This window comes from Crocodylus siamensis, chromosome 1 (assembly GCF_052110815.1).
Source record: "Crocodylus siamensis isolate JL-2025a chromosome 1, ASM5211081v1, whole genome shotgun sequence".
NCBI classification, from domain to species: Eukaryota; Metazoa; Chordata; order Crocodylia; family Crocodylidae; genus Crocodylus; species Crocodylus siamensis.
Window position 1 is genome coordinate 377,150,016 of NC_143395.1, and position 25,456 is coordinate 377,175,471.

General features: G+C 43.6%; 1 protein-coding gene across 4 annotated transcripts in view; it reads right to left on the reverse strand.

Annotated features, from left to right (window-relative positions):
* FRY (FRY microtubule binding protein) overlaps window positions 1–25,456 on the reverse strand; it is a 447,808-nt gene that overhangs the window by 76,261 nt on the left and 346,091 nt on the right. For all 4 annotated transcript variants that reach the window (XM_090027939.1, XM_090027923.1, XM_090027916.1 and 1 more), the window contains 4 exons: window positions 24,456–24,641; window positions 14,166–14,364; window positions 7,756–7,877; window positions 1,395–1,582 (listed from right to left, as the gene is read on the reverse strand). In XM_090027939.1, coding sequence (XP_089884065.1) covers window positions 1,395–1,582; window positions 7,756–7,877; window positions 14,166–14,364; window positions 24,456–24,641 — 695 coding nt within the window. The remainder of the gene's footprint in view (window positions 1–1,394; window positions 1,583–7,755; window positions 7,878–14,165; window positions 14,365–24,455; window positions 24,642–25,456) is intronic.

A 25,456-nucleotide genomic window follows, 5' to 3' on the forward strand; every position in this document is an offset into this window, starting at 1 on the left:
ACCTGTGGTACGCATACCCTTGGGGGTACACAAGACATAGGCAGGGGGTACGCGGGTACCCCAACACTCTCTCTCTCTCTCCTCTCTTCCTTTCTCTCTTGCCCCTTCCTCCTCTCAAAACTGGGAAAAAATTTAGTGCGCCGTGCATTGTGCAGCACTTTAAATTTCCTGTTAAAAATTTGGCGTGCCCTCCTAGCTTTGGCCGACATCACCTCTAGCCCAGGTATATACTTGAGTTGTGCACCCCTGGTGTAAAAGGTGGCAACCCTACCCACGCCAGTTCAGACATCTGTCATATCATGGCCTTATATACACAGCCCTTCTTCCAACATATGGCACACATTAGTTTGTAAATATAAAATCCTCTGTAAAATTCAGTGTTGGTGTACTTATTAAAACTTACAGAAGTTCAGTGGTACTTGCTACTTAAAAGGTGGAGAAACACTGGTATAGAAAACTGATAATGGAAGCAAAAAGACAAAAGGAGAATTCTCTGTCCAACTGAATTAAGGACAATAAGGAAGAGATTTTAAAAATGTATTAGGAACAAAAGGAATATTAAGAATCACATTGGTCCACTGATAAATAAAATGGTAGACCTGAATGCAGAAAAGGCAAAAATACTCAGTAAATATGTGTGATTTGTATTTTGCGGAAAAAGCCAGATCATGTACTTGTGTCACATGATAATGACATACCTTTTATTCTAAAAGTAACAATGATGATAAACAACAGATAATATAACGTTATCTTGTCCTTCCTCTTAAAAGTGTCTAATCTGTACCCAAGAATTTTGGAAGAACTGGATGAGGACCCTTCTGGACTAGAGGTGTAACAGGGCTGTTGGATATCCCTGGTAACACAAATGCATGGGGCAGCAGTAGCTCCTGGCAGCATGACTGGCTAGCAGCTGTTATTTTTGCATCTCTAACCTGCCTCTTCCAAATCACCAGCCAGAGCTGTTGCCCAGTTGCCTCTGCTTAGTTACACTGCTACTCTAGATTGTTAAAGTTTGCATTTTAAAAAATTTTTGTATGGTTAGAAAGGTGTAAAAAATGAGAAGGAATCTAATATTATGTCAACTTTTTAAAAAGTTAGTTACAGGACAGTCAGCCTAACATTGATCTTAGACAAATGGAAGAGGTGAGTTAGCACCAGATTAATCGAGTATTTAAACAAAGTAATATAACTAATACCAATCAAATTTGTTTTATTAAAAATAGATCTTATCAAACTAACTCTCATTTTTTAAAATATAGTTGCTGTTCTTTTCTATGGTTGTGCTCAGATTTATACTACAGCATAGTTCCTAAATTCATTAGTCTTTAACAATAATTTGAAGTAAATTATAATGTACATGTGCATTATGTTATCAACACACCACTTACGCATACCTGAATCTCATCTCCATGCTCTCCTATAACTTCCACCAACCTTGACAGAAGGTCAGACAATGCATGTGCAGAAAGAGGCTGTTTTAGAGCCCTGAATATCTGGAAAGAGCGACCTGCATAATGTCTTGAGGAACTTGACAGTGCAGTTTGTAAAGCAACTTCACTCAGATGCTGTTCCAAATGGAATCCTAAGTAGCAAAGGAATATGTTGATATTTAGATTATGAAGTAGCAGTGAAGTAGCAGATTTTACTGTGTGGTATATAAAGTTAATTTATGGTTGAAACCTATAGTTAAGCAATTCTTTGCTATGTTTCCTAGCACTTCAAAGAGGTTTGGCAAGAGTTTTTATGGGATATTAATTTATTAAAGGAATAGGACCATTGTCCATTTTCTCTAAATAGGAGAATAACCCCCATTTCAGGGCAATACAGCATACTGAAATTGCTAGTAGCTTAGCAAAGAAGCTCTGGTGGTGGTGGCAGGGGGAGGGAGTACTGGGGAATCCTGGTATGGAGGAGGAGGGAACCAGAGGTTGTGAAAACCTCCTAGAAGGGGAGATATAAAGGGAGGAAGGGGAAAGAAAGGAAGGTGTTGCAGGAAATGGCTGAAATAGAGGGGGATAGGGCAGTGCTACAGAGGGAGCTTGTGGGATGGGACTGGAGGAATGCCCAGGAGTCCCTAGGGTGCATCTGACAGAAATGATGATGGATAAGACTCTTTACTACATTCTATAATAAGCAAAAGTCTTTTAAAAACAGGAATTACATTTTTTCCATTCTAGAAAGGCCAACATCTTATCAAAATACTTTTTCACATTAATTTTGAAATGGATTTTCAAAGAAGATACATTTGAAATATTCAGCTTTCAATTAGTTTGCATTTCTGACCACCTATAGTAAAGAGCATGTTCTAATTATAGTCAATGATTTTCTGTGTGATTGTCACTTCCATATCTCTCAACATTTCCTTCAGGACAATACTACTTTTCTTCCTCATAAGGGTGTAGTAATAATTACCTTATTTACACAAATCTAAGACAACCTGAATTTAAGATGATCCAGCCCAATAGTTAAATTCTATATACGGAAAATTTATAAATTTGTTGTAATTTTTCAGGTATAGAATTTAATTATCAGAGATTTGTCTTGAATTTATCCCTCTCCCTGTGCTTTAGTAAAGAAAATAGTGGTTGGGGAAGGTCAGGTGGTCCCTTTGCTCTCTGCCTCTCCAACTTCTTTCCCCTAAGCCATGTTCCCTGCCTTACTGTCAATGTGGAAGTAGGAGGTACATTTGATATGCAAGGGAACAAAAAATGCTGACTTTAAAATACCTGTACCTGGAGTAATTTGGAGACAGGCAAATTACTACAGGAACCTATAGATACAGTTAACCCAGAATTGATCCATTTTACATTTTTAAAACTGCTGCAAGTTTCAACACAGGTACTGCATAAATACACTTGTGATCAGCACTTCTGACAATTGATGCATGGTATTAGTCCAAAGCTAAAAGGCTTATGATTTATCATATAGCTCAGTGTTTCTTAACCTTTGGTAAGCGTACCTTTGTGGGTCATTGAGACACAGGCAGGGGGTATGAGGGTGCTGCATTTTGAGTTTGGCTCGCCCCCCTGCCCAGCGGGTTGGAGGCATCTTTGCCTGTTTGGGCTGGAAAGTCTGGTCACTGCCCCTCCTGCCATGCCCAGTGCACCAGGGCTTTCATTCCCTGGTGTCAGTGTGCCGGGGGAGAGGGAGGGAGGTCCCACACAGGCTGCTTTGCCCCAGGCTGTGGTCTGCAAGGAAGAAGTGGGACTCGGCTCGCAGCAGTGAAACTGGAAGGGCCACAGTGGAACTTCTGGTTTCGCTTTTGCTGCATTTTACTTTTGCTGCACTGATTGGCAGGTGGTACCAAAGGTTGAGAACCACTGATATAGCTCATTGAGCTGGGCCCATCAGAGTCAACAGCATGTCAAACCAAGGTGCCCTCATAGCCCAGAATTGCTCAGTATATGTGTGTATTTCAGATAACCCCCCACAAAGTATCATGTGCTTAATTAGCCCCCACTTGTGACTAGAACTGGGTGTTCTTTTGGGAAACTCTCAAAATTTATATGCAAATGAAGCATGAAGCTATGCCTGGTTTGGCTCCACCACATGGATGGCAGGGCCATAAAAATTACATGCAATGGGATGACCGAGCCTCTCATCTACATAAATGTTTGGTGATGTTTTGCAGACAGTTAAGGCTGAGGAAGAAACAGGAATCATTGGAAATGGGAAGAGTGCTGCTCAGCTGTGACAGTAAAGAGGAAGTCAAAATGTATTCAGTGTAATGGTTCACTATGACTTGAAAAAGAGTCAGTTCTGGGGGGGGACTGAGCACAGTGGACTCTATATATTATTTAGATGGTCTACACTAACCTAGCCTTGTGGTAGGTTCCCATCAATACGTTTGCCTAATATAGGCCACATGTTTTACAGGCATGGTAAGTGTGGGCTGCATTCAATCAACTTCTTAGTTGGTTCCCATTACTAAGCACATTACTTCTGGAGGCAGTTTAATTGTAGGTAGTGCATTTAATTAGGTTTTCTGGCTGCAAATATAAGATGAGGGGACTTTTTCCCTAGGCTTTTGGGGAGCAGGGAGGGGAATCTCATCTTATAGTCAAGTAAATACGGTACTCTGGCACTCAATGTAATACAGTGTTTTGAACCTTTGAATACAGGATCTTAGGACCTGATTCAAAACTCAGTTGAAGTTAAGGGAAGGATATCTTTCTGTAAATCTCAATGAGCTTTAAAACAATTCCTTATTACAAATAAAATTATTGTGGTCCTATCTCAGCAGACATTCAATAAAGTTTGCTGTTACTGATGAAAATACTATTTAGCATATTTATTAGTATGCTCTGCCATACCATAATAAAAAAAAATACTGAACTGTCTTGCATACAACATGCTCCTGAATATAACACACACCTTTTTTTTGAAAGGCCAAATAAAAAAACATTTTTTCCAGATTAATGGCTGCATAGAGTGGGGACACAGCCTGATCTTCAGCTGACTCACCCTCCCTTTCCTGCTTAATTAAAGCTGAAACCCTAGCTGCAAGTGACGACTGGTCTCCGTTGGTGGATTTATGATTTTGAAAAGAGCTAAAATTTCTCTAAGGCTGTGTAACAGGAAGCCAGGGGCTCCCGTTACTTAAGGGAGAAGTTACAGCAGGGATATCTTCATGTGGGGGAAGCCCACATATTATGGGCTAGTTGCAGGGGAATAGGCAGCTAGGGACCCATAGGTGGCAAATGTCTATTGTGAGGCTAGCTGCAGGGGAATAGGCATTATTATAGGCTAGCTGCAGGGGAATAGGCAGCCAGGGACCCATAGGTGGCAAATGCCTATTGTGAGGCTAGCTGCCTAGCAATAGGACAGAAGGGCAGATTCCTGGTCAGGCAGCAAGGGCCCTACAGTTCAGTCAGAGAAATGACAGTAAGCTGCTCTAGAAGCTGAGGGGACACATCTGTGGCCAGTCAGGAAAGCACCTGACCAGAAGGGGAGGAGCCTAGAGGATATGAGCCTGGGTCCCTGTGGCAGAGGGGCAGTGAAGCCCTGAACTCTGCAGGGAGGTGGCTTGGCAGTGGCATGATGACCAAGAGGGGGGACTTTGAGGGTTTGACTTTAAAGCACTTGCTTGCATTTTTATTCTAGTTTATACTGGAGGACAGATGGAGGCTGTAGGGGTAGATAGGAAGCCATAGGGGTGCTTGGGGCATGCCAGACTTTGAATCCTGCCAGGGGCAGGAGGCAAAAGGCAGGAGCAGGCTGAGGCCAATGAGGCCAGAGCCTGAGCCCAGAGGGGATGACAGAGGCAGCCTGAGGCTGAAAGGGCCAGAGCCCAGAAGGTGGCCAGGGGCTAACATAAGGCTGAGACTGAAAAAGCCAGGCCAGAGACAGTGGGCTTAGGCTACTAGTCAACAGCCAGAGTAACCTGTCGTCTAAGGCTAAGAAGGCCAAAACCTACACAGGAAGGCAAACAGTGACCAAGTGACATCTGCAAGGCATGGGCATGGCTACTGTGGTGGCAGGAGGCCAGGATTAAGAGCCCTATGACTTAAATTAGGGCCTTCTGGGGCACACGTGGTAACCACTGGCTCAAATGCCACCCAGGCACCAGTGGGTACATCAGAATAGAGAGAGACACCCATGGATAATGGAATAGTTTAGAGTATAAGAGTTAAGGACTTAGGGAGCCTGAGGGGTCACTTAGATAGGCAGAGGACAGTGAGAGCGCTACAGGATTCAGGGGCAGCCTCCTAATTAATAACAAAGGAACATCAAGGAGTTCCATGCAAAACAAACAGGGGAGGTTATATAGAGGATTAGGAGTGCAGGTGGTATTAGGGTGGCCTAGGGAAGCCACAACCACTCAAGGACCCATCTTGTCACACTTGTGAAATAGGAGGAGAGAGACCAGGAACAGTGAGATAATCAAGCTAACTTTGCTTAAGGGAATTTTCTAAGAACTTCAAGAACATTAAAAAGGAGAGAGTGTTGTTAACACTTCTGGAGTGATGAACAATGAACCATTAAGTCAACCGATCCCCTTCCTGAATAGTAATGCAGCAGCTGCTGCGCCATGGAAGCAAAGCAGGTGCTTCAACCCTGGGCAGAAAATCAGCATTCCTGCTTATGATATCAACCCCCAAAAACTGGGGTTCATTTTGGGGAAACAGATGCGTGCTGTGCAGGAGAAAATGCAGTATAGATTGTTAGGAAAACTGATTAATTCTTTTGATTCATTTTACAAATAAAAGGCAAAGATGTTTTCTATTAATAGAATAATCAAAGTGTTGTACTGTAACATGTTTGAAGAACTGCTTATTTTAATGTCTGTCCACAGTCCAATCCAAGACAATGTTTGTCTAGCAAATTCATAATATAAATGCATCCTTTACAGGATATACATTTTGCTTCAGCGTACACTGATCTAAGGAAAGAATCACAGAACCATAGGGCTGGAAGGGACCCTGAAGGATCAGTGAGTCCAGCTCCCAAAAAGAAAAAAAATCAGAGGACAAAAATGTGCTATGGACCTGAGGAAAATATTAACTTACTCCTGTTATATGTTTCAATACAATGTATTCTTTTCTTTAAGCAAATACAATAGGGGTGTGCGAAGCGGGCCCTATTTAATTTGGATTTGGATTCGGCCTGAATCAGGGACAGTGATTTGAGTCGTTGATTCAGATCATTATCCCTGATTTGATTCAGCCAAATCCGAATCTGAAGATTCGATGCTGATTCAAAGAATCAGTGATTTGGACATAGATGCAGCTTTAAATGCTTTTTCTACATACCTCTAGGTAGCAGGCAGCTCGTGAACACTACGATGCTAGGGTGCATGGAGTGTCCCACAGAAGCATGGGGGGCTCCCCAGCGTGCTCGACAGCAGACCCGGAAGTGGACCAGAAGCACTTCTGGTCCAATTCCAGGGGTGCCAGGGAGCACACTGGGGGCCTCCCTGCATCCCCCTGCCTCAGTGACTGGTGCCTCCTGGGTCTGGGGGGGCACCCAGGGTCCCCCTGAAGCTGATTGCTGAGCTAGGGGAGCGCGGGGGGCCCCAGCACACTCCCCGGGAGACCCATAAGTGGACTGCAAGTACTTCCAGTTCACTTCCAGGTTTGCCACTTGTGCTCCTCTGGGATGCTTCATGTGCCCCAGCATTAGAGTGATAATGTACTGCACCTGTACCTCAAGGTATGTAGAAAAAACTTTTAAAGCTGTGTTTGTCTGAATCTCCGAATCTTTCTGAATCAATTCAGTGGGTTCCAATTCGATTCAGAGAGATTAAAGGGTCCTCTGATTGGATTTGGATTTGGAGATTCAGCCACCAAATCGGGCCAAATCTCCACCAAATTGAATCAGGGACTGAAGCTTTGCACAGCCATAAAATACAAGATTGTATCAGCTTTTGTAGAAATATGGTAAAAGAATACAAGATGAGCTACTATCAGATGGAAATAATGTAATTTAACATTAGTTTGAAAGTGTTTATTTGCAACATGCAAATGTATTTGAATCCACAGACAAAAATCATAATAAATATTACTTTAAACAGATTATAAAACAAAAATTATTTTAAAACTTGTAACATGGAAAAAAGGTGAAATATAATGAAATTATTATTTTCATAGAACAGAGGGCACTACTGCACAAGAAAGCTCTTATAACAGCCATTTAAGGGAAAGAAACTGGCAGTTAGAGGAAAGTTTCCATAAACCAATACCAGAAATATCCCACTGACTGGTATATTAAACTAAAGTGTGGTATTTAGCCATTATGGGGAAAAATATTCAGTACCTGACTTGGAATCTTTAAACACAGACACAAGATGACGTAGAAAATTAGTAAGCTGCTCAGTGCTTTTTGTATTCTGGTTCTTGGGTGTTATATCTTCATGGCACCAAAGTGGACCAAATGCCCTAAAGAGAAATGTAACAAAGTGCACAGGTATTCCTTTGAAGCATTTGAAATAAATACAACTAATTTTAAAAAACTATTCAGTACATGTTATTAGAAACTTGTAGTGCTTTTCCTGGAAAACTGATCAAACAATTCCATGAGAACTAAAAGTAAATAAATACTTTTAATCCAACTTTATAAAACTCTCCATTTCAAAAGGTAGTATTGGCCTGACATTTCAAGGCTTCTGGTTTTCAACAGCTATTTGCAAAACCTATTGAAGATTTTTTTTTGAAGGGGTGGCCTTTTTCTATAAGTTTTAAAGCACTGGGTAGATTTCAGCACTTAACAAAAAATTAAAGCCATACGATACTAGGGAAGCTTGAAAAAGAATTCTCAGTTGCTATCATAAATTCCTAGTATTGGCAGGAACTCTAAGGTAGATGGTACGCCAGTAGTTTCTAGTGTTTTTACCACTGTTTCAAAGTAACCTGAAGAAAAGAAGTAAAAAATGGGTCAGTCACAGAGGCCTAGGCTACATTAAGGCTCTCACTGGTGCTGAAATCAGCATGCTTTTCTTGGTAAATTCCTCAGTATAGAGGAGGCTCTGCAGTGTTGACCTTGATTGCTAAACCTATGAATACAGTTCTGCTCAGCAGCTTGGCATGAAATGCCCTAGTTGTGAAACAGCTAGATGTAGACATGGAGACTGAAGGATCAAATTTAGCATCTTTTTTTTAGATTGTAAATTCCCTGAGGAAGCACAAAGCAGTCCTCCTAGGGCACTACTGTAAAACAAATTCAAAATATGAAACTAAGGTTGTCAGTTGAAAAACACATTTATTATTGAGTACATCATTTAAATTTAATCAAACCTTTTTGGTGAGGTTTAATTTATTTCCATTCGTGAAGTCTTAGCCATATTACATGAGGTAATTAGGGAGGGTATTTACCGTGATAGGCTATATGATATTATGTATAATCACAAAAAAACTGAAATCTGTAGTAAAATCTAATGCTTGCTAAAAAACTAGATATGAACCACTTGTAGTAATTTTAGTATAAACCTAGGATTTCATGCTTGTGTCCTGATTCACGCAACATTCCGTCCAAGTCCACAGCAGTTTTGTATAAATCAGGACTTCAGGCTTCTGTCTGGCCTATGCAGACATAATATAATATTTTCTCACATATAACATGACCCAAAATAAAAAAGTCTTGTTTTAAGAAGGCAGAAAGTAGAAAAAAGATTTTTCCAGAGTTGTGGCCAACTGTGTGACACAGAAGCTCTTCTGCGAACACACAGTGAGGCATCCAGAACTTCCTGGTGTGGCAAACTATCTCCTGCTTTTTTTATAGCTGGATAGTAATTTTTACTGTGAAATAATTACTGAGCACATGTGGCTGTTATAAATTTATTGCATGATTAACTAGTTAATTTTGTGATAATTACTTTGCACTGGTGACTGGTCTTACTTTTCACATATGGCCGGTTTAAATTTATTGCATGATTAACCAAATACCTGTATAATATATGTAACATGTAGCAGGGGCCTATGTCACACAAGATTAGGCCCCAGACCCTTGCAAAAGGGCAGCAGTAAGACTGTTAGTTCTTTACTGTAAGTAGGTATTTGTATTAATTCCTGTAAAAAGTGTTGTTTCCATATCACAAGCCTCAGCAAGATACTACCAGCAGCTCACTTGCTGCTTCAGGCACAATCTACGCTGTTCAGCCAATAGCTATGGTCATGAGAAAATTAACACGAGACTCTGCTCCTTCAGCTTGCTGAGCAGACACAAATGGCTGCTGAATGGCATTCACAGGGTCTGCTGGAGTACTCCTTTTCCAGTGAAGAAAACAACTTTTCCAGTTAAAACATGCATCCCAATTTTGGGGGGCTAATTTTGGGGGAGAAAGGGGTGTATTGTATGTGATAAAATATAGTAGCCATTTGGCTTATGGGAAGGATGTACTTACTATCAAAACAGTTATGTTGATATAACCCACCATGACTGCAGTTACACTAGCATAGTTTATTCTCCTTTCTATACTGGAATAAGCTATATTGGTATAACCTGTGTTCACTGGAGGGGGGAGAGGAGGGTTGGTTGTACTGCTATAGTTAATGTGTAAATTCTTCATAAACAGGGTTCATCTGGGCCTGAATTCTGGCCCAGGAGCATAGTTAGGTTTTCCTACCCCCAATCCCAGCTGTTATTGAGAGTCTGTAATTTTGTAATTAAATCCATGACATACAGCATGTAGGCAACTGGAAGGTTACAAAGTTCAGCAAAGAGCCTTTGACTCTGTCCTGAACTATTCCCTGTGCAGCTCTAGTCATGTAGGAGCTGCAGAGTGTGAACAATGAAGGTTTCAAAAGATGTTGTCAAGGTTGTCCTTTGGGTTTTGCTTCCAGCTCCAGCCCCTTGGGCATTAATAAGGAATGCATGGAGTACAGTGGGGTATGGAAGTGAGTGGCTGGGCATCATTCTCTTCAGCATCAATTTCTTGAGGCTCCAGGAGGGATCCCACTGGAGGAAAAGTGCCCACCCCCCTCCTGCCCATTAGCTGATTGGCTGAACGGCAGTCCATTCTCCTGCAGTGAGAACCTGTTCTGGGAGAGTTCTAGCCACTGGAAAATACCCATCCTCCCACCAAGCTGACTGGTAGGATAGGGACATTTTTCAAAGTAGAGTCCCTACAGGGTTCTCAGACACCTTACGTCTAGGTGGGTTATCAGCAGGGACCCTGGTTTTCCCTGATTAAAAAACTGCAAATTCTCTGTTAACCCCCCCAAATCCATGATTAAAATAAAAGGCCCCCCCCACAGCCCTGCTGGTGCCCCTAACTCCCCCCTATACACTCCCCCTGGTCCTGCTGGTGCCCCTCACTCTTCCCCCCACAGCCCCCTGGTCCTGCTGGTGCCTCTCACTCCCCTCCCCACAGCCCCCTAGCCCTGCCAGTGCTCCTTGCCCCCCCACAGCCCACTGCCACCCCCCGCTGTCAGGGCTATGGGGTCCTGGCCCTGGGTCCACAGCCCCCTGCCTCTGGCAGGAGGCTGCAGCTGCTGCAGCAGAGTGAAACCCGGTTCTCCTTTGCTGCCTCCCTGCTGTGGGCCTGGTTTGGGGAGGCCAGCTCCCCACTGCTGCATGCACTGCCAAGAGGGCAGGGGGACCTGTGCCCCGCAGATCTGTGTGTGGAGTGGGCACAGGCTGTGGGCTCAGGCTCCCACCCTGATGCCTTACCCCGGTGCCTCCACAACCCAGCAGGCATGACCTGGCATGGCAGGGAACAGTGGGGCTGCATGGAAAAGCTGCCTGCCACTGAGAGCTCCACACTACAGTGGTGACATCTCTGGTGACTAGATTATGATATGCTGAGGCCCTAAACTATGGGTTCCCAGCCTTTCTATGCCACAGCCTGGCAAACTGTGGACTGGTAGTGGCTGTGGTCCAGCAAACTGCAGACCAACACGTGGAGCCCTACAGTCAGAATTTCCAGCCAAAACACAAGTAAAGATATGGTTACCCCCATCCGGGTAGGGGGAGGAGGGTGAGCCAAAACCCCAACTGCAGCTGCCATGGGCCCTGTGGGAGGAGTCACGGTCTCTCTGCTTGGCTCCGCGGGGCTGCAGTTTGCTGGTCTGTGGTCACTTCTGGTCTGACAGCTGACCCTTCACAGCCTGGGGGTTGGTTTAGAGGCCCCTCATAATGTGAGGCGCTAAGCTGAAGCTTACTTAGCTTATGCCTAAATCCAGCACTGCCTACCCCAACCCCTGCCCTATGCACAGATCTGGGGGGCACAAGTCCCCCCTGTCCCTCAGGATTGTGCGCAGTGCTGGGGAGTCAGCCCCGCCCTCCAGACAAGCTGCCCACGGCCCCGTTCTGCTCCCTGTCAGGGCCCTGCAGCCACACATTGCAGCCCCAGGCCCCAAGCTCCATGCACTGCCCAGCTGGGCAGCAGCCCCAGTCCCAGCCTCAGCCCCGTCCAACTCCCACACTCCCTAACTACGGGGGCTCAATACCCCTCCCACCTACTTTTTTGTGGGAACTGCTCTCCAGGTTGGGTGGGCCATGTGCATGTATGTACACATAGTGCCTCCTGCCTGCCTGCCCTCCTCCCACTCCCTCTGAGCTCCCTGCAGGCTGGAACAGCATTCCCTCTGAGCTGCATGGTATGCACAGCTGTGCAAGTGCACTCATGCCATGCTGCCAGGTGTGCCTGCACAGCTGTGCATGCTACACTGCTTAGAGGGAATTCTGGGATGGAACTGTGCCAGCCCACAGGGAGCTCATTGCAAAGCTGCAAAATCCACAGGCTTCTCCAGTAAAATGAGAAATCTATGTTTGCCTCCAGTAAAAGGTAAAATCCGCGGTTTACTCTTATTTCCTGTGGGAAATGGAAAACACAGACCTCTGGTTATCAGGGAGCCAGTGCTCCCTTAAAGGGAGAGAGAAGGAGGGAGTGCAAAGGACTGTGGGATATAGGGTATCCTCAACAGCTGAGAAATGTACAACCATTTAAGTTGGAAAAGGGAGATCTTCCTCTTGGGAACTGATCTAACTTTCTTGTGGAAAAGCAAATTTTCTCCTGCAAGAAAGCTATTGAACACTGTGGGCACAGACAGAAGTGATAATTTTTGAGTGATCTGGCCCCTGAAAGTGCTCTACAGTCATGACTTAACATATGTGCATGGCTACAGACTGCTTTTCAAATGGTCAGTCACGCAAAAAATTAACCCTGGTTTAATCAAGTATTACATTAAGGCACTCAAAAGCAGAGCATCTTAGGGAGGAATGGAGCCCCCTCACCTCAGGGGCCTGACTCAGCTTCCCCCAATAACTCAGCTGGGGTGGCCATGGTGGGGCCATGAGTAAGGGGGCCACCATTCCTCCCCTGCTCCCACTCTGGACATTCCTGGGAGGTTGCTGCAGCATCCCTATTGGCTGCTGTGGGCCAGTGCAGGCTGGTTGCAGCCCTCTACCCCCGACCCAACAGGAGAACATCTGTTGGGTAGAGGGAGAGGGGTATGCTTTAAATCATGGCACTTTATGTAAAGCACCATGAGTTAGGCAGGGCCCTAACATCTGTCTGTGTCCTGTATGCTTTCTTTTGTGCAAGGAGAAAGGCTTTTCTGGCACAAATGTAATGCCTGTTCATGGCTACAGTCTGTGCCGGAACTGTGGTTTTTATACCCTTTTTTTCTTGCTTGTGTCCTGATTTCCCAAAATTAAAAATGTTGTTGCTGGTATTATTAACACCTAGGCTGGTAGAAGGGACTACAGGTTGAAAGAGAAGAACCTGCCCAAGAGCAAGAAGACACCCTCTGTACTTGATTGGGATTAAATGCAACTAGCAAAAAATACCAGCAAGTAATACACGTAAATAAAACCCTGGATACTTTGTAATAATGTGACCTTTTCCATTGTGTTTTTCTGAAATGCCTTTTAAGTGATTAGAAAGACCTGAAAACTATTTACTCTAAAAATAAAAAATAGAAACATGAGAGAGAGAGAGAGAGAGAGAGAGAGAGAAAGAGAGAGAGCAAACCAAATACAAGTGCCCCCCAAAACAGTAATAACAGTAAAAATTAATAAAGCTAAATGCAAATGAGATCTAGAACTAACAAAATTCCATGTATAAAGTTGACTTTTGCTGGTTCATCTTTATTAATCATCTAGATTTTTCAGCCACTTAATCCAACCCCTTTTTGCTCTGGCAGTTAAGTAGTATACTTCTGGAAAGTTAAAGTGTAGCCCCACCTGTGGCTGCTCTTTGGAGGGTAGAGCTTAGATTCCAACACTTTCAAAATCTATATACTTTAAGGCTGCTTTCCTCCATAACAGCAGTATAAAGCAAATTTAGTAAGAGTGAGATTCACGCCCTAACTCTTTTCAATACCAGGACAGGACAAGGACCTGCCAGTCTTATTCAACAAATAAAATTAGGCTCACTATCGCCCCTCACAACACTCTGTGAAACTGCTGTCACTTTTATAGCTAGAAAACTGTCCTCTTCCATTAATTGTGCTTGGAGTGTAATACTATTAATCATTTACCTCTTTAATCCTGGCAGCTGGCATTTTCTTATAGGAGTACTGACACTGTAATGCTTTTAACAACCTTTTTTCTGATGCAAATATCAAAAACACAGAAACTGGAGTCTGTTACTAAAGGAAATTACTAAATGTAATTACTAAAAGAAAATGAAAACTCAATCATTTTCATCTGTGTCTTTTACAAAATCATTTTACAAAACACTGGAAGCAATATAATCAAGGGTAAGTTCTCCTTATCTTGATTACCTGGTTGTCAGAAACTCAATTAACTTGTTTGCCTTTTCATCTGTTTCAACAGCTGTGTCCATGTCCTCAATCTCTTGGGTGATCTGTGGAAGATTTCCACTGCTGCCCCCCAGACTGATACTGGAGGAGGTGGAGCTGGAGCTTAAACCAGAGTCTGGCACTGGAGATGACTGGTATTCCCGCAGAAAATCAAAGCCACCTGGCAACAGCACAGGAGAAGATAAAGATGGAATGCACTATTTAGGTCAGCATTTCAGACAGTAATGAAGGAAAACAGTTCTTTTAAAACAGTATGCTGCTCGAAACTTTCTCTGGGAAGAAGAAAAAATATGTTAAATGTGACTATCTCCAAAGAGTGAAAATTAATGATCTTATATTTTCTATCTTGCAGGATGAAACACAAAAAGGACTCTTTAAAAAAGTCCAAGATAATTTTCCTGTGCCACACTGACTTTTTCTTAATATTGCTTCATTTAGAAGGAGGGCTTTCTGTAAACTGCATTATATTTAAGAGGTGTATATCAGCTGAACCCTTGTAAGCTTATTTGATTTACCCTGATGGTCTGATGTGGACTAAGTTTAGTAAGGAATGCACTATCGGTCATATTATCATCACTTCCCAGATGAGGCACAGAATGACTTAAAACACAGTCCAGCAAAGCACTGTATGTTTAACTTTAAATGTATGTGAATCATCCAACTGATATTTTCAATCATTAAATTTACGTAGGAGACTAAGGGCACAGGTATATCACAGAATCATAAAAAATTTAGGGTTGGAAGGGACCTGAGGAGGTCATCTACTCCAACCTCCTGCTCAAAGCAGGACCAGCCTCGACTAGATCATCTGAGCCAAAACTTTGTCTAGCTAGGTCTTAAAAAACTCTAAAAATAGAGATTCCATAACCTCTCTAGGTAAGCTGTTCCAGTGCTTTACTACCCTCCTAATGACATTTTTTTTCCTAATATATAACCTAAACTTCCCTTGCTGCAACTTGAGACCGTTGCTCCTTGTTCTGCCATCACTGAGAACAGTTTAGCTCCATCCTCTTTTGTATCCCCTTTAGGTAGTTGAAGACTGCTATTAAATCCTCCTTCAGCCTGCTCTTCTCTAAACTAAGTAAGCCCAGTTCCCTCAGCCTCTTCTCAGAAGTTATGTGTCCCAGCCCCCCCACCATTTTTGTTGCCCTCTCCTAGACTCCAACTTGTCACATCCTTTCTGTAGTGGGGGCCCAAAACTGAACACAGTTCTCCAGATGTGGCCTCACCAGTGCTGAATAGAGGGCAATAATCAATCCCTTGATCTGCTGGCAACAGTCCTACCAATACAGCTCAGTATGCTGGTAGTCTTGTTTGCAACAGGGACACACTGCTGGCTCATAGTTTCATAGTTTCTAGGGTTGGAAGGGGCCTGAGCAGATCATCTAGTCCGACCCCCTGCCATGGCAGGAAAGAATACTGGGGTCAAATGACCCCAGCAAGTTGTACATCTAACCTCCTCTTAAACACCCCCAGGGTAGGAGCCTGCACCACTTCTCTTGGAAGCTGGTTCCAGACCCTAGCCGCCCTGACTGTGAAGTAGCGCCTCCTGATATCTAACCTAAACCTACCCTCTGCCAGCTTGTGACCGTTATTCCTGGTCACTCCTGGCGGTGCTCGGGGAAACAGTGACTTCCCCAATGCCTGCTGATCCCCCCTGACTAGTTTATAACAGGCCACAAGATTCCCCCTCAGCCTTCTCTTTTGGAGGCTGAACAGGTTCAGATCCCGCAGCCTGTCCTCATCGCGCCTGCCCTGCTGTCCCCTGATCATATGAGTATTATTTGGATTATTGTCCACTGTAACACTCAGGTCCTTTTCTGCCAGTCAGCTCCCAGTTTGTATTGGTGCATGGGATTGTTCTGTCCTAAGGTAGGGCTTTGCACTTGTCCTTGTTGAACCTCATAACATTTCTTTTGGCCCAATCCTCCCAATTTTTCCAGATCTCTCTGAATCCTAGCACTATCCTCCAGCTACTCTCCCCAGCTTGGTGTCATCTCCAAACTTGCTGAGGGTGCACTCTATCCCATCTTCCAGGTTGTTGATAAAGACATCGAACAAAATCGGACCCTGGACTGACCTCTCAGGCACTCCACTTGATACCAGCTGCCAACTAGACATCAAGCCCTCTGAGCCTGATGCTCCAGCCAGTTTTCTATCCACCTTACAATTCATTCATCCAGCCAATACTTCTTAGCTTGCCTATGAGAATGTTGTGGGAAACTGTATCAAAAATCTTGTATCAAGGTACACCATATCCATTGGTCTCCCTGCATGCACAGAACCAGTTATCTCATCATAGAAGGCAACTGGGTTGGTCAGGCATGACTTGCCTTTGATGAATCTATGCTGACTGTTCTTAATCACCTTCTCCTCCAAATGCTTAGAAATGGATTCCTGAGGATCTGCTCCATGATTTTTCCAGAGATTGAGATGAGACTGGTCTGTAGTTCCATGGATCCTCCTTTTTCTCTTTTTTAAAATATGGGCACTATCAATCATCTGGAATCCTTTTTCAATCATCAGACTTCTCCTGATCACCATGAGTTTTCAAAGACCATGCCAGTGGCTCTGCAATCACATCAGCCAACTCCCTCAGCACCCTTGGGAGCATCCCATATGGCCCCATGGACTTGTATAAATTCAGCTTTTCTAAATAGTCCCTAACCAGATCTTTTGACACTGTTGGCTGCTCACCTCCTCCCCAAACTGTGCTGCCAGGTGCAGTAGTCTGGGAGGTTACCTTGCCTGTGAACACTGAGGTGAAAAAGGCATTAAGCACTTAAGCCTTTTCTGCATCCTCTGCCCATTCAATAAGGCACTCAACCTTTCCATGATCCTCCTCTTGCTACTGACATACTTCTAAATACCCTTTTTGTTACCCTTCACATCCCTTGCTGGCTGCAACTCCAATTACACTTTGGCTTTCCTGACTTGATACTCCTCCCTAGTTGTTTGTCAAAGTTTCCACTTCTTATAAGCTTCCTTTTTGTGATTTAGTTTCCTGAAGAGTTCCCTGCAAAGCCAAGCTGGTCTTCTGCCATTCTTGCTAGTCTGCCTGCACAGTGGGATGGTTTGTTCCTGCAGTCTTAGTAAGGATTCTTTAAAGTACAGCCAGGTCTCTTGGACTCCTTTCCCCCTCAGAATGACTTCCCAGGGAATCCTGGTCATGAATTCCCTGAGTGAGCGGAAGTCTGCTTTTCTGAAGTCCACGGTCCTTACTCTGCTGCTCTCCTTTCTTCTTTTCCTCAGGATCCTGAACTCAATCATCTCATGGTCACTGTTGTCCAAGTTGCCATCCACTACAACATTCCCCACCAAGTCACCCATTTGTGAGCAGCAGGTCATAGTTCTTTAGTTGGCCATTCCAACATTTGCCCTAAGTTGTCCCCAACACTTTCCAAAAACTTCCTGGATTGCCTGCACACTGCTGTATTGCTCTCCCAGCAGATGCCAGGGTTACTGAAGTCCCTCATGAGAACCAGGGCCTATGATCAGGAAACCTCCTCTAGCTGTTGGAAAGCCTCATCCACCACTTCCTCCTGGTCTGGTGGTCTATAGCAGACCCCTACCATAACATTACACTTGTTGTTGTCTCCTTTGACTCTAACCCAGAGACTTTCAACAGGTCTATTCCATACTAGAGCTCTGAGCAATCATATGGCTCTTCTATATAAGTGCAACTCCTCCTCCTTTTCTCCCCTGTCTGTCCTTCCTGAAGAGTTTGTATCCATCCATGACAGTGCTCCAGTCATGTGAGCTATCCTACCAAATCTCTGTTTTTCCAATTACATCATAGTGCCATGACTGTGCAAGGACTTCCAATTCTTCCTGCTTGTTTCCCAGGCTCTGTGCATTTGTGTACAGGCACCTAAGGTAACTAGTTGATTGCCCTGATTTCTCAGGAAGTGTGAGAGCACTTCCCCTATTGCCTCCTCCTGTTTGCTCTTCCTCCAGGTCACCCACTTCCCACATACCTCAGAGCTTTGGTCTCCATCCCCCAGCGAACCTAGTTTAAAGCCCTCCTCACTAGGTTACCAAGCCTGTAACCCAAGAAAGGGAAACTCTTCCCTTTCTTCATCAGGTGGATCCCATCTCTTCCCAGCAATTCTTCTCCTTGGAAGAATATCCCATGGTCGAAGAAGCCAAGGCCCTATTGGCAACACCACCTGTGCAACCAGTTATTGATCTGCAGGATGCACCCGGGCCCTTTTCCTTGACCAGAAGTATCGAAGAGAACATGACCTGAGTTCCAGTTCTCTTTATCCTTGCACCCAGAGCCCTGTAGTCACTTTTGATCAGCTCAGAGTCTCGCCTGGCAGTATCATTGGTGCCCACATGGATGAGCAGCATAGGGTAATGGTCAGAGGGTTGGATGAGTCTCAGTAACCCCTAACTATGACATCTTGGATCTGGGCTCCACGCAAGCAGCAGACTTCCTGAGATAACAGGCCAGGTCAGCAGATGGTTCCCTCCATCCCCTACCGAAAGGAGTCTCCAAACACTACCTGTTGCTTCTTCTGGGTGGGGGTTGTCATAATCCTTCTCACCTTGGTGAGGCCTGGCCTGTCCTCCTGAACCAATGGAACATTCTCCTCCCTCTCTGTTGCTAGTGCTCCATATCCATTCTCCAGACAAACTGATGCAGGTAGAGAGGAAGATTCCTGCTTGCTGCCAGAGGTAACAAGCTTCCAGGTTCCACCCTCCTGGGAGTCCACATCTTCTCTCTTCTCTAGCGCTGCCTCTGGCAGTTTTTCCTCCACAGTCCCAGAGATCTCCTTTGGCATCAGATCAATGAACTCCTCATGGTGGAGGATGCTTCAGAGCCTCACCATCTCTTCCTGAAGTTCTCTTGCCTGTTTCCTGAGAGATACCACAAAGAGGCACCACTCACACTGCAGGCACTCCCTGACCTGGCCATCATGGGAAGAAACCTGCAAGCCGCAGTCCCCAGAGTACCAAACCTAGACCTGGGTGGAAGCTTCAATTGGTGAGTGGTCCTGCCTGGACAGAAACCTCACAGGTGCAAACAGGCAGTGGCAGTGGCTCTGGCACTACAACATCCTCCAACCATTTCCCTGGGTCTCTTAATCTGCCGTTTCTCTCTTACTGCCCTTTCAAACACACCTTCCCTAGTGAACACACCTGGAAACTGGCCTGTTTACTGCTCATTGGCCCCACAGGGTTCCTTTTTTCTTGCTTCTTCACATCAAGCTGATAAGTGTGAAGTTAGGCATTTCCCTCAAAAGGGGCAGGGAGGTGGAGGGCAGCAAACTGACCTGCAAACTGTTTACCCTGTTTGTAGCTCCTGGTTGCTGGTTCCTTGGTTGCTGTCATATAAGTTGCTGGGAGGTAAAAGAGGACAGGCATTTACAGCATGTCAGTTGCTCTGTGATAACGATCCCTGTTTATGTTCTCACTCCATGGTGAATGAAAGCTGATCCTCTCTCATTGAGCTGTAAACTACAACAGGTTAGCAGAGACCTGAGGATGGGTACTGTGGTACCAGAAAGCTTGGCTATGTCCCTCCCATTTATATAGTTGGTCCAATAAAGGTATTATTCACAAGAATCCTTGCCTTTCACATTTTTCCTGGATCATCGTGGCTACAACATCATCCTAATGCTACCATAGGTTAGCTCTCATTTTACTACAGGGCAAGAGTGTGTAGTTGTGATCAATCCTAATCAATCAATTGTAGTCACAAAACAGGCCTCATTATGGGTGTATGAAGGGTAGGAAAAACCATAGGAGTGGCTTTGCCATGTCATTTCTGGGTTTGGCTCATGTGAATGGAGCCATGCTTTGCAACTGTGCACTCAAGAGTGCTCTCAAAGCAGAGACACTCTTACATTATTTTCTCCACATTCTTTCATTTTTTCTATCATTTATGTTAGCAAAAAAACCCCAAAACTATAGTGATTAGTGATGGTTAAACTTAATATATTTTTCAGGTAAGCATACAAATTATGGGAAAAAATATCCAAACTTGTCCAAGACACTTTCATAGCTTTTTGTCCTTTTTCTCTCTTTACTTTGCTTCCTTCACGGAAATTAAAGCAAGAGATCTATTAGGTAATTCCGTCCATATCCATTGCAAAAACTGCTTCCCAAAACACATTGTCTAGTCGTATGTCCAGTTTTACATTTTAAATTAATTTTAAATACCCCAAACAAAGAATTTATTACCATTTGACAGAGAGTGTTTTCTGATATTCAGCTCTGACTTTTCCTTACTTAATTTCATCTCTACAACCCTACATAATGGTCACACTAACATAGTTTTTAACTTTCAAATGTTTGTAGGCTTACCTCCCAGCTTTTTTCTTGCATGGCTATGTTCTAAATAAAATTTATTATTTCCTCTTCTCACCCACTCTGTTTGTGTGTATATATGTGTATCTCTGTGTGTGGTTGGTAGGATTACAAAACAATTAATTATCTGGTCATTTTATTCTTTATAAACTTGCACTTCTTATTGCTCTTGATTCTGATACCATCCTCTCTCTTAATAGTCATACTATTTTTTTTACTAATGCTACAGTTGGCATGTATAAGATAGCACCTGCCAGGATTATTCCTCTTTGCTTCTCACTTCTTGCTTCTGTTCCAAACAAAAGCGTATCTTTTTCTTTGATCTTAATTAATTCTATCTCCACAACTGTAAATTGACTCCACAACTCTCTTAACTCCCAGCTCCCCCCTTGAGTGTAGTGACATTCCATAAGTCTTAAATCTAGCCAGTAGGCCTGTGCGAAGCTTTGGTCTGTGATTTGATTCGATGGAGATTTGGCCCGATTTTGTAGCTGAATCTCCAAATCCAAATCGAATCAGAGGACCCTTTAATCTCTCCAAATCGAATCAGAACCTTCCAAATCAATTTGGAGAGATTTGGAAAGATTTGGAGATGGACACAGCTTTAAAGTTTTTTCTACATACCTTGAGGTACCAGTGCAGCTCGTGATCACTGTGATGCATGTGCTCAGCAGTAAACCTGGAATTCTGGTCCACTTCCAGGTCTGCTGGTGAGTGCGCTGGGGCCCCCCAGCAACCCCGCAGTTTGGCAATTGGCTACAGGGGGACCCTGGGTGCCCCGCCCCAGGCCCAGGAGGCACCAGTCACTAAGCCGGGGGAAGCGGGGGGGGGGGCCCTCTGCGGACTCTCTGGCAGACCTGGAAGTGGACCAGAAGTGCTTCTGGTCTACTTCTGGGTCTGCTGCCGAGCATGCTGGGGAGCCCTCCATGCTCCTGTGGGACACTCCATGTGCCCCAACATCGCAGTGTTCACGAGCTGCCTGCTACCTAAAGGTATATAGAAAAACCATTTAAAGACATGTGTCTATGTCTGAATTGCTGATTCTCTGAATCAGCATTGAATCTTTAGATTTGGATTTGGCTAAACTGAATCAGGGACAGTGATCCAAATCAACGAATCGAATCACTGTCCCTAATTTGGGCTGAATCTAAATCCAAATTGAATAGGGCTGGCTTTGCACACCCCTACTAGCCAGGTACTTTTATCAAACTTTGCCCAACCAAAACCTTTTAAAGCCCTGCAACTTGCAAAAAGTTAATAGTAAGAAATCAGCTTAGCAGGGATTCATAGTAGACAAGCTAAAATTAGAAATGAGCTTTGGAAAACTAAGCAAATGTCCACCACTTTCAGAAAGTGGGTGTTGAGAGGAGTACATGATATTGGAACTTAACTGAATTCAAATCAGGTTTCAGTTGAATCTCAAAGGTAGGTAGCACGTTCCTAACTACATAAATACCCTTCTCTTGTACTGAAACTGTATATTAGATCCTTCAAGTTTGTCTGATTTATACCCCTTCCCTCATATCTAACAGAATTTGCTCTCTCAGCGGGCGCATCTACACACGAAATTAATGCCACACAATATATTCCAGCGCATATCGTGCCAAAGTTTATGGTTCCCAGGCACCATGTTTACAAGTGTGCTTGGAACTGCAGCACACTGAGCTGGGTTGAAGCAGCTCCAGCTGGCAGGGAGCCCTAGGACTACTCTGACCTGGCTCAGTGTGCTGAAGAGGGGTTGGCTGGGGCACTAGGGTACTCCAGTGCAGGGCTAGCTGACAGCCAGCCTCCGCACTGAAGCAGCCTCGTACCCCAGCCAACCCCATCAGCATCTACACATTCATTGCTGCTTGCTATAGAACACCGCTGTAGGATAGTACTTGTGTTTACAAGTACTAACCTATGGCATAGTTAATTAGTTTACTGCAGCTTAATAGGGCTGCATGTGTAAACACTGAGTACTTTACTACAAAGCTAATTAGGCAGTTCCACAGTAAACATCTTGGGTAAATGCACCTAGTGTGTTGGAAAGTTACAGGGAAATGGAATGGCTAGCTTCATTTCTACAACTATACTATATATTTTGCCTTCTAGCAGTGCTCATGGACTCGAAGACTCAAGGTACCCCTCCATAACCTTTGTAAACTGAGTGGCACCTGATTTCAAAAACTTTGCAGAGTGGTTGGAAATTGGGGATGGGGGATCATTCAGTCAGGGATAAGCCAGGGCCTGAATTTATCTAATTAGATTACTTGTTTATCTCCTTATACCTCATGGCAACCCCCAAAGGGTCTGGCAGCACACGAGAATACCCTGGCATCCTGGTTGAGAATCACAGTCTTATAGAAACACATTTTTCTCTATATAACAAAAATGTATCTTTTAATAATTTAGGATGCTTTTCCAGAGTAATTTGAAGGAGTTACTGTCAATGACACCTGTACAATTTTACCACTTTGATAAGCTGGCCTATAACTATATTTACTTAAATACAAGATGAGGTTTGCCCCCCATCACCATAGGGAAAAAAGCTGCTTGTCTTACATTTACATACAAGGTAATCTGAAAAAATACACTGTCTATCATTAAACTTCTGCAAAAACAGCATGTGCTCAGTAATGGAAAACAACTATGAGGTTGATTAAATGCAGCTGACACTGAGCATGACTATAAAACATATAACCCAATTTGGGCAAACAAGCTGATAGGAACTATTTTTTTTTGGCCCTAAAAAATGGGGGGAGTGTTCCCTCCACAGGGAACTGGCACCAGGCCTGGAGGTACTGCAGTACTAGGCTGGCACCGCAAGGGCCAGAGCCAGCACTGATACCCACCCCTTGGAGCCAGTAATGCTCAATCTTAGCCAAAAGACCGAGATGCGGATGGGAATCTACCACAAGACTACACTAGTGTAGCCCCTCTGACTCAGACATATGGTAAGTGCAGTGCTTTCACAAATCATGGTGAGCCACCACACTATATACATTTTTACTACTTCTTCACTCCCACAGCTGAGCTATGCTTTTCTTTCCCATTTCCAAGATCCCTGTTTCTTCATATGTCTGGCAAACATCACCATATGGGACCCCAAACAATTCACCTAGAATCTCTCTGTTGCTTCCACCTTCCACCCCTCAGCCTGTTGTATATGATTAGTGTGGCCCCATCCTTCCATGTGGTGGAGCTGGACCAGGTTCATGTCATGACTTGGGGGTTAATTAGTACATGGATTATTTGAGGGAGTATCTGGAGTACACACACATACTGAGCAGTGCTGAGCTCTGGGGTTTGAAGTGCTGTTGACTCTGATAGGGCCCAGCCCAATGAACTACATGTTAAATGATAAGCCTTTTGGCTTTGGACTAATATCATATGTGGTTTGTATTACATATAAGTAGGTACAAAAGTGCTGCTTATGGAGTTTATGGAGTTCCTATGCTAAAATTTGCAGCAGTTTCAAAAAGGTAAAATGCATCAATTCTGGATGAACTATATGCAAAACACTACAGATGTATTTATTTCAAGTTTAGTGTTTTCAAATTTGTTCCTCACTTCCATGTGCTCAGGGAGAGCAGGGTTTGACAGTAAGGAAGGGGAGGAAGGGTGTCCAGGGGAAAAAGTTGTGGGGACAGAGGGCAAAGAGGCTACCTGATGCTTCAGATTTATTTTCCCTGCTGTGGCAGTGGGAGGGGGGCAAATTAAAGGCAAACCTCCAATAATTAGATTGTTTATCTGGAAAATTATAACTAATTTATAAGTTTCCCATATATAGAATCTAATCCTTGGGGGGTTGTCAATAGTCAGGGTCATCTTATATTTGAATAAATACAGTACTTATTAAAAACTTTACAGTATTTCAAACAACCAAACCTTTCCATTCCATTAGTTAAACCTTTGAAATACAATGTAATGTATTATCCTATTGCGCTTTATTACCTGTATAGAGGTATTCAGGTAGATATGCTGGTTGGACTGTCAGAGTTTTGGTTTCGTTCATCTCTCTCGTCTGAAGAAGCACTGAGGCAATGGCTTGATAATTGCTGTTGCAAGACAATGCAATCAAAAGGTGGAGCAGTAGCTTTTTACTGTGTTCAAAAACTTCAGGGCGATAATGGTCAAGACCTGAACGAAAAATTTACAGCAATCACTTCATATGAAGTAACTATAAAGAAGTTTAAATTTCAGACATAATGAAGATTGCAAGGGAGTTCATGGCAGCAGTACAGAACAAACGAGATATAGTAATTCTGGCCACAGTCCCATTGTGTTTCTTTCAATGTGAAAACTTAGTATGAGAAAGATGGCACACTGACAGAAGGAAGACCTTTTTGCATCTACTGAGCAGGTACAACTGTAGTAGCATAAGTTTCCTGACACCGTTCCCCCTCAATGTCTAAATCTTGACTTGGTAGGTCCACCTCTAGAGATGATACTTTAGTCCATTGTACGTATACTTCAATGCTTGGCCTCCTTGGTGAGACTATAAGCTTGACAATTAGTGTGAACTTTGTCAGATTTTGTGACCTGGAGAATTGGACAGACACACAAAATCATTTCCTATGGGAGCCCAATCAGCCTTCAGATGGTAACTAATTTTGGTCTCTAGTACCCTGTATAGACTTTGAACTAAGGATCTAGAAATGAAAGAATTTATTAAAGCACTACATCAGTCTATGAAACCATTCACTTATACTTCCATTGATTTTTGTACAACATGACCAACAAACATAGATGATTCAAGTTTTAATAAAATATATTGCAGTGATATTTTATTCATTTTTCATCCAAGTTTCAATTCAACATTTTCTATGGTGAAAGGACAGGTCAGTCTCCATGTGTGTTCAGTCCTCAGCTTCCATCTTTAACTTAGAAAGGTAATCTTTGGTGATGGGTTTTGTGATACAGACATCATCACAAAAAATGAGCCAGGACCTCAA